Below are 11,462 nucleotides of genomic sequence, written 5' to 3'. Positions count from 1 at the left end.
ATTTGGTCAGCAGCGGCATCGGGACCCCAAATCCTACTATTCCCCCATTAGCTACAGGGAGGCGTCTGTCGAATGTCTACACATCCCACAGGTCCTTTCAGAGTTCACATTTTGCACATATTGAGTGTTCCATGAACCCACCATTGTCATATTTCTATAAACTGTCTCATGTACTCTTCACAATTATTCACTGAGGGCTCATAGATGAGGCAGCAGAGGCCCAGAGAAGTTAGCTTCTGTACAAGGCCACACAGCTGGTAAGCCGTGGTGTGTGTGGTCCTGGGGTCCCTGTTGTTAACCACGGATCCACCCTACCTTGTCCCCTTTGCTTCCTGCAGCCCCCTCACTGCAAAGATGGTTCCAACTCACTGTACCTTTAGGACAACCAGGTCGTGGTATCCATCCTGCAGAGTGGTACCGTCTTCCTTCATCAGCTTCACGTAGGACATGGCGAAGTTCTTTTCTCCTTTATCTTTAGCTGGAAGTGGCATTGTGAGGTCAGGAAAGAGGAGGACACATGGGCCACCCGGCTATCCCCCTCCTCTCGCCCCAGATGCCACTTGGTTGGTACTCACATTCCAGGGATGACCGATGTCGAAACATGAATCGCAGATGGATCCTCTGCATGTCTTCGATGGGGACAGCCACCTCCGCAGGCAGAAACCAGAGCTCAGGAGACCATGCGTTACATGGCCCTCCCCACTCCCCCACCCCTCAAAGGGCAGCCTGGCCATGTACTGGAGGGCCCTGCACGCTGATTTATTACCACCCACCTATCAAGCCTGATGAACTGTAAATAAATTACATAAGGACCAGCTATGAAGAGAAAATAAAGTACCAAATGTAATCCATTTGGCAAATTGCAATCCCAGCCAATGAAAAGAGATCTGTAAATTATAGTGAGGGGAAATGAATCTCCCCAAGTTGATATAAAAGTCACATAACTTCAGCCCAGGGTTTGATGTGCTGCAAACTGCACACCACACACTTTCCTGGCTCACCACAGGAGTTCCGGCAATGGCAGCAGGGCTTAGCAAATTAGCAATAGTCGTTAGGGGGCGTGCTTGAGGACCCCCATTTATGAAAATTAATAAAAATGCTGGAATCCAATAACATTTGAGTAAATCTCCCAGAAAGCTTACAGCTCTCTCTGTAATGTGCAATTCAGGCCTCGGCAGAGAAGCTCAGCCAGCTGTGAGAAACCACTTTGGTGTTTAAAAAGGGGCACGTTTACATTGTATAGAAGACCATTAAAACCCAAACAGACGCATACTTTGGGGCACTTTCTGCTCCAGATAATGAACATGGAGCCTGCAGAGGTCCCCATTTGGGTGTTTCAGACAGAACACAAGACCTGAGGGCCTCATGGGCAGCTGCAGTCCACTCCATTCTCTCCTGCACGCTGAGTGGTTACTATAAGCTACAATCATGTAAGGCCCTGGCTGTGCTCGTGTAAGTCCCTGCAATTCAAAGAGACTGTGGCCCCCATGGGGCGGCGCCTAGTTTTGGGGTCACAAAGCTATGGAACCATGGGGTGTCTGTGCACAAAGTTTACAAGGACCAACAAGGAGGTATAACTGGGGTGCAAATGAACACAGAGAAGAGGACACCCCCTGCCCTGGTTCAATAGCTTGTGACCCCAAAGCTGGGCAGGTCATCATTTTTAAGAAAGTGAGTACAGGGAGACCCACTGAGGGGAACAGGAATACAGGTGACCAGGCAAGGACCTCAGGGTCTGCGTAGCTACCTCTGAAACTTGAGTCAAGTGAACGTCTGTGTTTGGGATCAGAGCACAGGGGAAGTCAAACCTGCTGCTCGTTACAGGCAGAGCTATTTGAAGCTGAGACCAGGCTTCCCTGTTCCCTGAATGAATTCCCAACTCTTCCTCCAGTGCCTGGCTTTCCCTTCTGCTTAGTGTGACGATCTAGGAATGCGAATATCTGTGATTAATGCCGATTCCCTCTGAGATCCCTCCAGCAGGTTATCGGTCAGGTGTTAATTGGCCTAGTGTAGCCTCACAAGCTCTGTCACTCCTCACTGCTGATGTCAGGACACAGCTTGATGGGCTGGGTACCACCCACGAGAGGACCATCTGACAACCTCACGGTGGCTAGGCCCTCGGCCAGTGGAGAGAGAGCAAGAGAACCAGAGTGCTCACCCACAGGCCCGCCATTTCCACAGCCCGGTGCACCACGGACACCTGTGGGGTATTGCTCCACACCCCAGGGAAGTGCCTCTGAGTCCCAGATACGTGTTTGCTGCTATTATTATAATGTATTATTATTACCTTGACTGTTTCCATCCACCGTGGCTGTTTGACTTGATAGTACACTACGGACTGATATTCATTCATAGGCTTGTCCCCTGCTCCCACGCAGATTGCATTCTGACAGAAGAGGGGGAAAACAGAGAGAGAGAGAATTCTACAGAACTGCCCTTTACTGGGCTTGGGTAATTTTGGACCCAAGGCCGAGGCTGGCCTTAGGACCTGGGAAAACCCTGCTTCTCCCAGCCCTCCTACCAGGTACCCACATGGCCTTCTACACTACAGATGTATATGCATGTCCCCAGACCCGAGGGTGACAGCTGCTTAACTGCAGAAATCCTATTACTTGCATTCTGGAGACTGCAGGAGCGCGCCAGGGCGGACGCAGAGGCCCTACTGCAAATGGTGACCGGTCCCAGAGTCCCTGCTCACTGCCAGTCTGATTAATCCTATTTGTTTCCTGAGTCTGACTGTGCACAAAGTTTACAAACAGGCTCCCATCAGTCAGGCAGTTGCTGTGCTGATGGATTTCTGATGCTATCACACCAAAGTGCCCGAGGGAGCTGGGAAGGGGGAGGGAGGAGCTCAGGCTTCAGACAGACAGGGGCATAGGGGGCTGAGGCAGCCCATGGTTAGGAAGCATCTTCCAGGAACCAGGCCCCTCCTGAGCTCTGGGTTATGGGAATAAGTCAGAAATTAAAGCTGGCATGAGGGTTCTGTTCAATGGAGGGATCATTAGATGGGCGGACATATCACTAAGCAATGCAATGTGATGACAGACACATGTATTTGCACAGAGAAGAGGCATTTGAGTTCCAGCTGAGGACTCAGGAAGGATCTTGAAGGAAAATTCCTAGGCTCTGAGCAGAAATGCACAAGGATGTTCTGAGCAGAGTGAGGGCAGAGCAAGCATACCTGTGTAGGCTGTTTATTCCTTGCCATAAAGTCACCCTCCAAGTAACAGGGATTACCTATCCTTTTTTTTTAAAATTCTCACTCAAGGATATCATTGATCTTTAGAGAGAGAGCAGAAGGGAGGGAGGAGGGGGAGAGAGAGAAACATAGATGTGAGAGAGAACATCAACTAGTTTCCTCCTGCACATGCCCCAACCGCGGCTCGGGACCGAACCTGCAACCGAGGTACGTGCCCTTAACCAGAATAAAACCTGAGCCAAACCAACAAGGGCAACAGGAATTACCTCTTTATGGAGTATACCAACCCCTGATTCTCTCTCTCTGTTCATTCTAGTTATTTGACCACCAAACAGATCTGAGCCAGGATCACCCAGAAGGGGCCTAAGTGGGGTTCTTATACAAGAGCAGCAGATTTTAACCTCCAGTCTATAGAGACTCAGGGATGTGAGGATTGGGTTTGCAGCTCCAAACCCCCAAATTGCAAAACTGTGTGCCTCTGGGCATTTGTATCGTCTGAGAGTCCAGGCCTCTCACCAGATTCTACCAGATTCTCCAATAGATCCTTGGCACCAAGCCCGCCTCCCAGGACTGAATGGCCCAGCTGGCCGCGTGTGGGCCCTGGGACCCCTGTGGGAAGGAGAATCCCGCCCCTCTTGTGGCAGAGCGCCCACTTTACTTCTGAGCCACAGGGAAAGGAGGAGCTCAGTTTAATACTGACGGGTCGTACTTGCAGCCAAACTGAGTCTATTTCAAAGTAAGGATACAGTGCCCTTTCAAAACTGATCTCTAAAAACAAAAACAAGAGCCTAGTAGGTTTGGCTCCATGGATAGAGTGTCAGCCCGAGGACAGAAGGAGTCTGGGTTCAGTTCTGATCAAGGGCACATTCCTTGGTTGCAGGCTCGATCCCAGGCCTTGGTCAGGGCAAATGCTGAAGGCAACCAATCAATGTGTCTCTGTCACATCGATGTTTCTCTCTGTGTGTCTCTCCCCATCCCTTCCACTCTCTCTAAAATCAGTGGAAAAATATCCTCAGGTGAGGATTAACAATAAATAAATAATGAATAAATAAATAAATAAATAAACAAACAAACAAAAATATAAATCACAAGGAGAACCAGAGAACTGGAAAGAAAGACACACATCTCTTCTACTTCTCACAGGGAAGAAGCCTTTCAGAAATTCTCCGGGCAATAAACTAAAAACATGCTTCCGAGCTTTTTCTAACCCTTCAAAGAGTGCATTTTGTCTAGCATTGTGCTAAGTCCTTTCCACACCTGACCTCACTTATTTCCATCTTCATAACCACCTCTGACGATTACCATCATTATCCCCATTTCACAACTGAATAAACTGAGGCCCTGAGAGGTTAAGTCACTTGCCCACAAGTAGCAGAGCTGGACTACATCTCAGACCCTCTACTCTTTGCCCAGTGTTCCTTCTAGAATAACCTAGAGGCTTTCCAGCCACCCAAGATTTATATTTGGTGACATTTATGGGCTTAGAGTTTCTGTAGCTCCAGTGAATTCCATGGTGACATTTATGGGCTTAGAGTTTCTGTAGCTCCAGTGAATTCCATCTAGCTCATAAAATCTAAAGATACACATCTGTCCTGATGATGAAAAAAAACATTTTTTAAAATTTTATGTATTGGTTGTTTTTTTTTAAAAAAATATTTTTAAAAATTTTATGTATTGATTTTTTTTTTAGAGAGAGAGAGAGAGAGAGAGAGAGAGATTGCTTTGTTGTACTACTTACTTATACATTCATTGGTTGATTCTTGTATGTGACCTGACCGGGATCTAACCCGCAGCCAACATTCTAAACTGCTGAGCTACCCAGCCAGTGCCTCAGATGATGAAAAATTTTGATTGCCTAAGGCTGGAGAAAAGTCTCAGTATTATTCTGAGAAAGGCCTAAGACCCTCAACCCTTCAGAGATAAATTGGACATTGCCAAATGTGTCTAGAGAGCATCGTGATTGGGACTGAGCCCAGTTTTAGGGAAAATATAGATTTGACTCAAGTAAGCCTGTTCAATAATTTTCCCCATTGCCTACCCCCGGAACCTCAGTTAACAGTCAGGAGGCTCTGCTGACTCTGTCAGCCGAGCACATCTGAGCAGGAATCAGGGAACTGGAGGCTTTAAGGCTGAGTTGGCCTTGGCAGGCACACTTCAGCAGGAGGGACCTCAGGCTCATAACACAGGCCCTATTTACCTTGCAGGAATCACCTGAGGAACAAATGTCACCATGGATGGGAACGCGCCAGAAAGTGTGCCACACCTATGAGGCCACCTCACGGGGAGATGCCTATGAGCATCCACCAGGCAAGAGTCAAGCCTGGAGATCGCTCTACCTTTCCAGGAAAGATGGCCAACAGTAATGAACACCTATTATGTAGATTACCTCACTTGATAGTCACAAGAATAAGGTGCCACTGCTGGCCTCATTTGCAGGCAGAGAATCTTCGGTACAGAGAGATCATGTAACTTGTTCAAGGTCATCCTGCTACTCTGAGCTGAGCTGGGCTTTGAGCCTGGCTATCTGGCCCCAGAAGGCATAGTCTTAACCACGACACCACACTGCCCCCCACGCCCTACCTCCCACCTTAAGCTGGTCATAAGAGCAGAGGTTTCTCAACCTGGCATCTGAACCTTTTTTTAATTCTCTTTAGACTTGCTCAGGCATCCACATTGGATTGCCCACTTGAACCCCCTGGATTCATGCCCAGGGCTTCACCCTGTAGTAGGTCTGCCTTCTCTTAATGTTTTCCTTTCTGCTACCGAGTACTGCATACCAGGTACCTTACACCTACCATTTTGTTTAACCTGAAATCTGACGAGAAGGATTATTATTCCTCTTTTATAGACAAATAAACCTGCCCAAATCACACAGCTGATATGAGAGGCTTGGATCTGAACCCTGAATGTCTGAGCCCAGAGCTCACCTCATTAGCTTCTCTCCTATGGCTCTTTCTGAGCAAGGTCATTGAGACCCCGAAGTGAGCCAATGACCAATATACCCCACTGTCCTCTGGCCCCGCTCCGCCAAGGGCCTGGTGCCCCTGGAGCAGAGGAGAAGTCGGTATCCCTAAAGGGGCCCGTTCCCACAGGAGCCCACCAGCGTCAGACAGGAGTGTTTGAGTGAGCCGCCTGGCACTTCATTAGGCAGTCATATTGATTTCTGCAAAGAGAGAAAGGCAAGCCTCCCACAGGCTTCCTTAGCAATTTTCAATAGTCAGTCAACTGAACTCCCCCATAACTTCCCTAGTAGATGAAACTGCAAATTATCACCACGACCCACAGCTGCCTCTCCACCTCAGCCCCAGCATGCGTGCTCCCGTATTCATCTGTGAGAAATGCGTCTATGCCGCCTGGTGGGGTATGACTTGAAAAGGTAGCAGAGGTAGAAGCAAGAATGGTTCAGAAACAAGGTAAGACACCTGCTTTTCTGTTAACGCTTCTTCTAATTTGCCATTTGGCAGCATTGGCGGCAAGGGTATCAATGGTTTAAAAACTGAAGCCGAGGTTAAAAAGTTCCCCAACAGGTAGCTGGGTAAAAATAACTTCAAAGCAGTGGTCTGTACATTCGGGGAAATGCAAATTCCCTTTCAGATAAAAACCCTCTACTCTTCCTTTATGTTCCTTTCGGCAACATGTCTCTCACTTATTTTATTTTTCAGAAAAGTTTCAGAATCAAAAAAAAAAAAAAGAAAATGACTGTATTTTGCTCAATTAAATATTAATTAACAGAGCCAGTCTTTATGAACAAAAATGCAATTGTGGGGATTTCCTTAAAGTTAAAATAGATTTTGATAGAATTGGTTACTAGCCTCATGTTAAAATGAGAAATGACTTGGGTAATTTTTTAGATGGATAGACGTCACAGTGAAGTGTTTCAGAGGGCCAGAAACCTGGAATCAAAACCCCCCTCTGCCTCATACTCACCTCATGACCTTGGGAGAGCTGTTTAGCTTCCCACTCTGTAAAGATGGGGTAATGATGGCAATGCATCATGCTTACCGGGGTACCTGGCACGTTGCAATGGCTCTGTAATGCTAGTTACTCTTAGGTGGAGGAAGGCAAGATCTGCCTGAGCTCAGGCCCCAGGCGAGAGCAGATGACTTATCGACACTCACACCACATCCCACTGTGCTATCTGATCACCTACTGCGGCCTGAGAGGAGCATTTGCCCATGCTGCCACTTCCGCTGAGAGCAATTTTATTTTCAGCTAAGTGTTCCAAAAGGAGAAATTGAGACACAAGACCCTCCCACACACCGGACACAGCTGCTGACAACCTTAGAGGAAATGTAAGTAAATAGATGTAAACACACATGACAAATAGTGTAGAGGACATATGCTGTCTAAATATTTATAGCAACGTGCTTTGCATTCTTGCATACACTCGGCCAGCCCTCTGGAGACCAATGTACTAATGAGGCTTTCCACCAGCATCTGGCTGAGCGCTGGGAATTTAGAGCAAGTGCTGGGTTGTCTGTGTTGAGCGCATCCTGAGTCTCCACCAGCCTAAGGCTCTGTATTGATCTTTTTTTTTTTCTTTTTTGCCATGAATTTTGCCTGAATAAACCAGCTCATGTTTCAATGAGAACAACATTTTAACTGCAAAGGCTAACCTATGGAGTGAGGCCAAGCAAAAAGAAAAAGAAAAAAGAAGAACTAGCAGTCATGAAAGGAGAGGAACAGGCATTGAAGAGCTGCTTTGGTGTAAAGAAATAACAACACCAGGTCTTATTATGGGCTACTGTGCTAACCGAGCTCTAAGGTGTAGGTCACATTACTCAACACCATCCCGAAGGCAGTTGGCATTTAGAGAGCAGAATCAGGGGTGGGAAATGCAAATCTTTACTAGCAGAGGCCCCCAAGGGGGGCCTTGTCACCCAGAGCGACAGCAGGGGTCCTTACAGACAACGTTTTGCCATCCTCCGTGCACACACACATGATCACTTCCATGTTCCTCTGTGTGGTCTTGTTGTACTTGTCAAAGTCGCCTTGTAGGAGAGTGATGTAGATGTCGTTTCTGACATCCCCTGAGGCAGAGGGAGAGAGAGAGACAAGAGTTGGAGTCTGTGCAGCTGGAGGGCTGCTGATTAGAGAGGTGGAGAACAGGGGGAGTGAGCGGAAGTTCCCCGCCTTGATGTCCATTAATGAAATTAAAATCAGAACTGCTTGGAAAGGCATTTTACCTCATCGGGGAGGCGGGAGCAATAGGTAACAAGGGGATGGAGGAACACTAGGAAATCAGTTGCAAAGCGGGGTTGGGGGTGGGTAAGGATGGTCAAAACTGGCCATGTATTTCTCTCCATTGAAATCATTTAATTTTCATCCTCTAGTGACACCTTCTGGGAAGGCAAAGGAAAGCTCCAATTGAACTGATCCAGGCCCATTAATAGCTACCGTGGACACTCACTGATCTTTTACTCTGTGGAAGCGGAGCATTGCTCGTGTGTCCAAGGAACCCAGGGTCGGGGATGAGGAGCAAAGGGTCTTCGGGGATCGGGGCGAGAAGAATTGAAGGGGAGTCACAAGAAACTGAGGTCGCAGGTAAAGCAGACATGAAGGACTGACAATACAGGCCCCAGTGGCTGTGGCAGGAAGAGAGGAAGTCAGTGAGAACAGTCGTGGACACGAGGTTTAGGACAAAAAGGAAACTTTTCAAAGAATCTCATGTAACCTCAGTCATCTTCCTTTTATGACAGACACATTGGGAAAATGTTCATAGTAGTGGTTACTTCTGGAGACAAAGTATTAGGGAGCTTTTAATGTTTCACTTTATACCTTTTTAAGCTATTTGAACATTTTACAGCAGGCATGAAGTCTTTGGTAATAAAAAAATTGTTTAAAATTTGAAGGGAATGAATATTCTCCCCAGAAGAATGGACTTATTCTATATGTAGTAAAATAGAAAAGATGTCCATGCTAAATAGTTAAGCAGTGAAGCAAGTTACTTTATATATAAAGAATATGAAGTAATGGTGTATAAAGCATATAAAGGACAGCCCCACTTGTGGGGAGAAAGTGCATGTGTATATTTATGTGTTTGCGTTTAGTATGTGAATGCGTAGATTTCTGTAGATACAAAAATTGTTTTCAGTGGTGGCCTTCAGGAAAATTTAGAAAAAAGCAGTAGAAAAGGAAGGAGTTGATTTTGTAAAAAACAAGGATTCAACCAGCTGGACCCCCACCCCCCACTCCCCGAGGAAAGGCCAGACCTGGCATGATGATCTCGGGGAAGCCCAGCTTCCTGGCCACCACGGTGATCCTGTCCACCAGGTGGGGGTAGTCTTTTCGGATCTGAATGATGTCCCCCACGAGCATCTTCATGGTCACCCAGAGGCCTGGAAGGGAAGGCTCACCATGAAGAGCCAATTTCTTCAAGGTGTTCTCTCAGCCTCACCCCTCCACACCACCACCACCACCAGCTCTCCCTGGGTCTCCTTCTGAAGGAGAACACTGGAAGCAAACATCTGGAAGCAGACATCAGCAACCAGGCATCTCTAGGTCTGAATCCCACTGGTTACTTCTAGCAACATCAATGCCTGTCAAATGGCCCCACCTCTCTGAGCCCAGCCTTCATAAAGGGCATGATACCATCTACCTCACAGAACTGTGGGAAGGACTAGATAAAATAAGGAAACATGTGCAAGTGCCTGACATATAGGAGGTAGCCAGGACATAGGAGTCCCTCTCTTCCTGTGGGCACTAGGACATGCCTCCCAGCCTCAGGAGATGTGGTTTCCATTTCTGTGGGTCACACGCCCCCATTCTTCGCAGTGGTCTGTCTGGAAGGAAGGCTGTCTTTCTCAAGGCTCAGATTTTGGACCTGTTTGTTGAAGAATCAGAGGCTCCCAAGCCAGAGGCAGGCCCAGTCCACTTGGCGAATTGGCACTGTACCTTGCCCTCCGCTGTCTCCCTTGCAGGTCGTGACTTTGCCCAACAGACTGTGCAGGAAGTCATTCTCAGCTGTCACCCTGCAAAGAAAAAGAGCACAAACACTCACAGGAGGCCCTCATGTGGTCCCCAACACAAAAGGGTGTGGCTTAAGAGAAGGGAGATAAATGGGAAATCTCTCACGGGTGGAAAGGAATGAAGTGCTGCTTCTCTTCATCACTCTCTGCTTTCCCCTTGACGATGTCTGTTATATCCATAACTAGAAAAAGCAGAGAAATGAACAGTGTAAGTCCTCCTACACCCAGGAAGGGATGACAAAGGGATGAGACTGTAGGGCAGAAGGCTGGGGCAGGAAAGTCTAAGAGGGCAAGCCAGCGTCAGACAATACACAGACATGTTCATAACATGGAGCACCTGGCCAACCGCTGGGCAAAGGAGGCTGGGCATCAGCAAGCCACGGAACCATCCGGGAGAATGTGGGTTAGCAGAGCCAAGAAGAAAGGGTCAGGGTAGTGACTGTGGAATGAAGCACTTGATTTTGGATTTGACATGTATGTATTGCACGTCTACTGTGCCTACAAAACCCGAGAGTGGTGACTCGCTATGGGATCTGAGAACCAAATGAGATCTATTCACCCTCTTTTCATAAACATGCTCACAGCACAGACACATAACTGTCAGAGCTCTGAACCCTGTGATTCCAGAGGGGTCCTGGATCCTCAGAAATTTCTTAGCTCAGCCACTAAAGGTCTACAAAACCAAGGTGAAGAGCTCCGGCATTGGAGCAGGGATATAGAAACGATGGGGGTGAAGGGAGGCACTAAAAAAAGCTAGTCAGGTAGAGCTAAAATCCTAGTAACATGACATACCCCCAACACAGCAGGCCCTGGGCAGGGAGCCCCTAAAATTTCTTGAGTAATAATTAATCAGTGACTAAATCTAGCTCAAGATGTGAGTTAAGGAGCCGAGAAAAGGCGAGGAAGTGTTATTTGAACCAGGCCAACATCTACTCTCTCCGATTAATACACCCCCATGGTCCATTCTCTGTGAGCAGGATTTGGGTGGAGCAATCTCCCTCTGGCTCCAGAGTTGTTCGTATGAACTGGGCGATCAGAGGACCACACACCCCTGGTCAGGGTAGATACTCTGGGGATGACCACAGGACTGTGTTTAAGCTCCTGGGATTTCTGCTGAAAATAATGGGGAAGAGGTGCCTCTTGCCCCTGGATTGCTAAGCTGGTAGGATGCAAGCTTGGAACACTAGCCAACATTTTTAAAATTAATTATAATTATTATTCGGAATAAGAGAACATGGGAGCCAAAATTAATAATAATATTATTAATATTATTATTATTATTAATATTAATATTA

The 11,462-nt window shown here is 47.2% G+C and overlaps 1 protein-coding gene across 1 annotated transcript in view; it reads right to left on the bottom strand.

The window, feature by feature from the left end:
• Positions 1-374: 374 nt before the first annotated feature.
• Positions 375-11,462, bottom strand: part of LOC102440373 (dedicator of cytokinesis protein 2-like) — a gene marked incomplete at its 3' end in the record, with an annotated part of 18,786 nt that continues 7,698 nt past the window's right edge. The window contains exons 3-9 of the mRNA XM_006107485.2: positions 10,274-10,349; positions 10,094-10,170; positions 9,412-9,537; positions 8,105-8,229; positions 2,288-2,386; positions 576-648; positions 375-478 (exon numbers count right to left, since the gene is read on the bottom strand). Coding sequence (XP_006107547.2) covers positions 375-478; positions 576-648; positions 2,288-2,386; positions 8,105-8,229; positions 9,412-9,537; positions 10,094-10,170; positions 10,274-10,349 — 680 coding nt within the window. The remainder of the gene's footprint in view (positions 479-575; positions 649-2,287; positions 2,387-8,104; positions 8,230-9,411; positions 9,538-10,093; positions 10,171-10,273; positions 10,350-11,462) is intronic.

This window comes from Myotis lucifugus, unplaced genomic scaffold (assembly GCF_000147115.1).
Source record: "Myotis lucifugus unplaced genomic scaffold, Myoluc2.0 scaffold_1213, whole genome shotgun sequence".
Classification (NCBI taxonomy): Eukaryota; Metazoa; Chordata; class Mammalia; order Chiroptera; family Vespertilionidae; genus Myotis; species Myotis lucifugus.
This window is presented reverse-complemented; position numbering and strand designations above follow the sequence as displayed.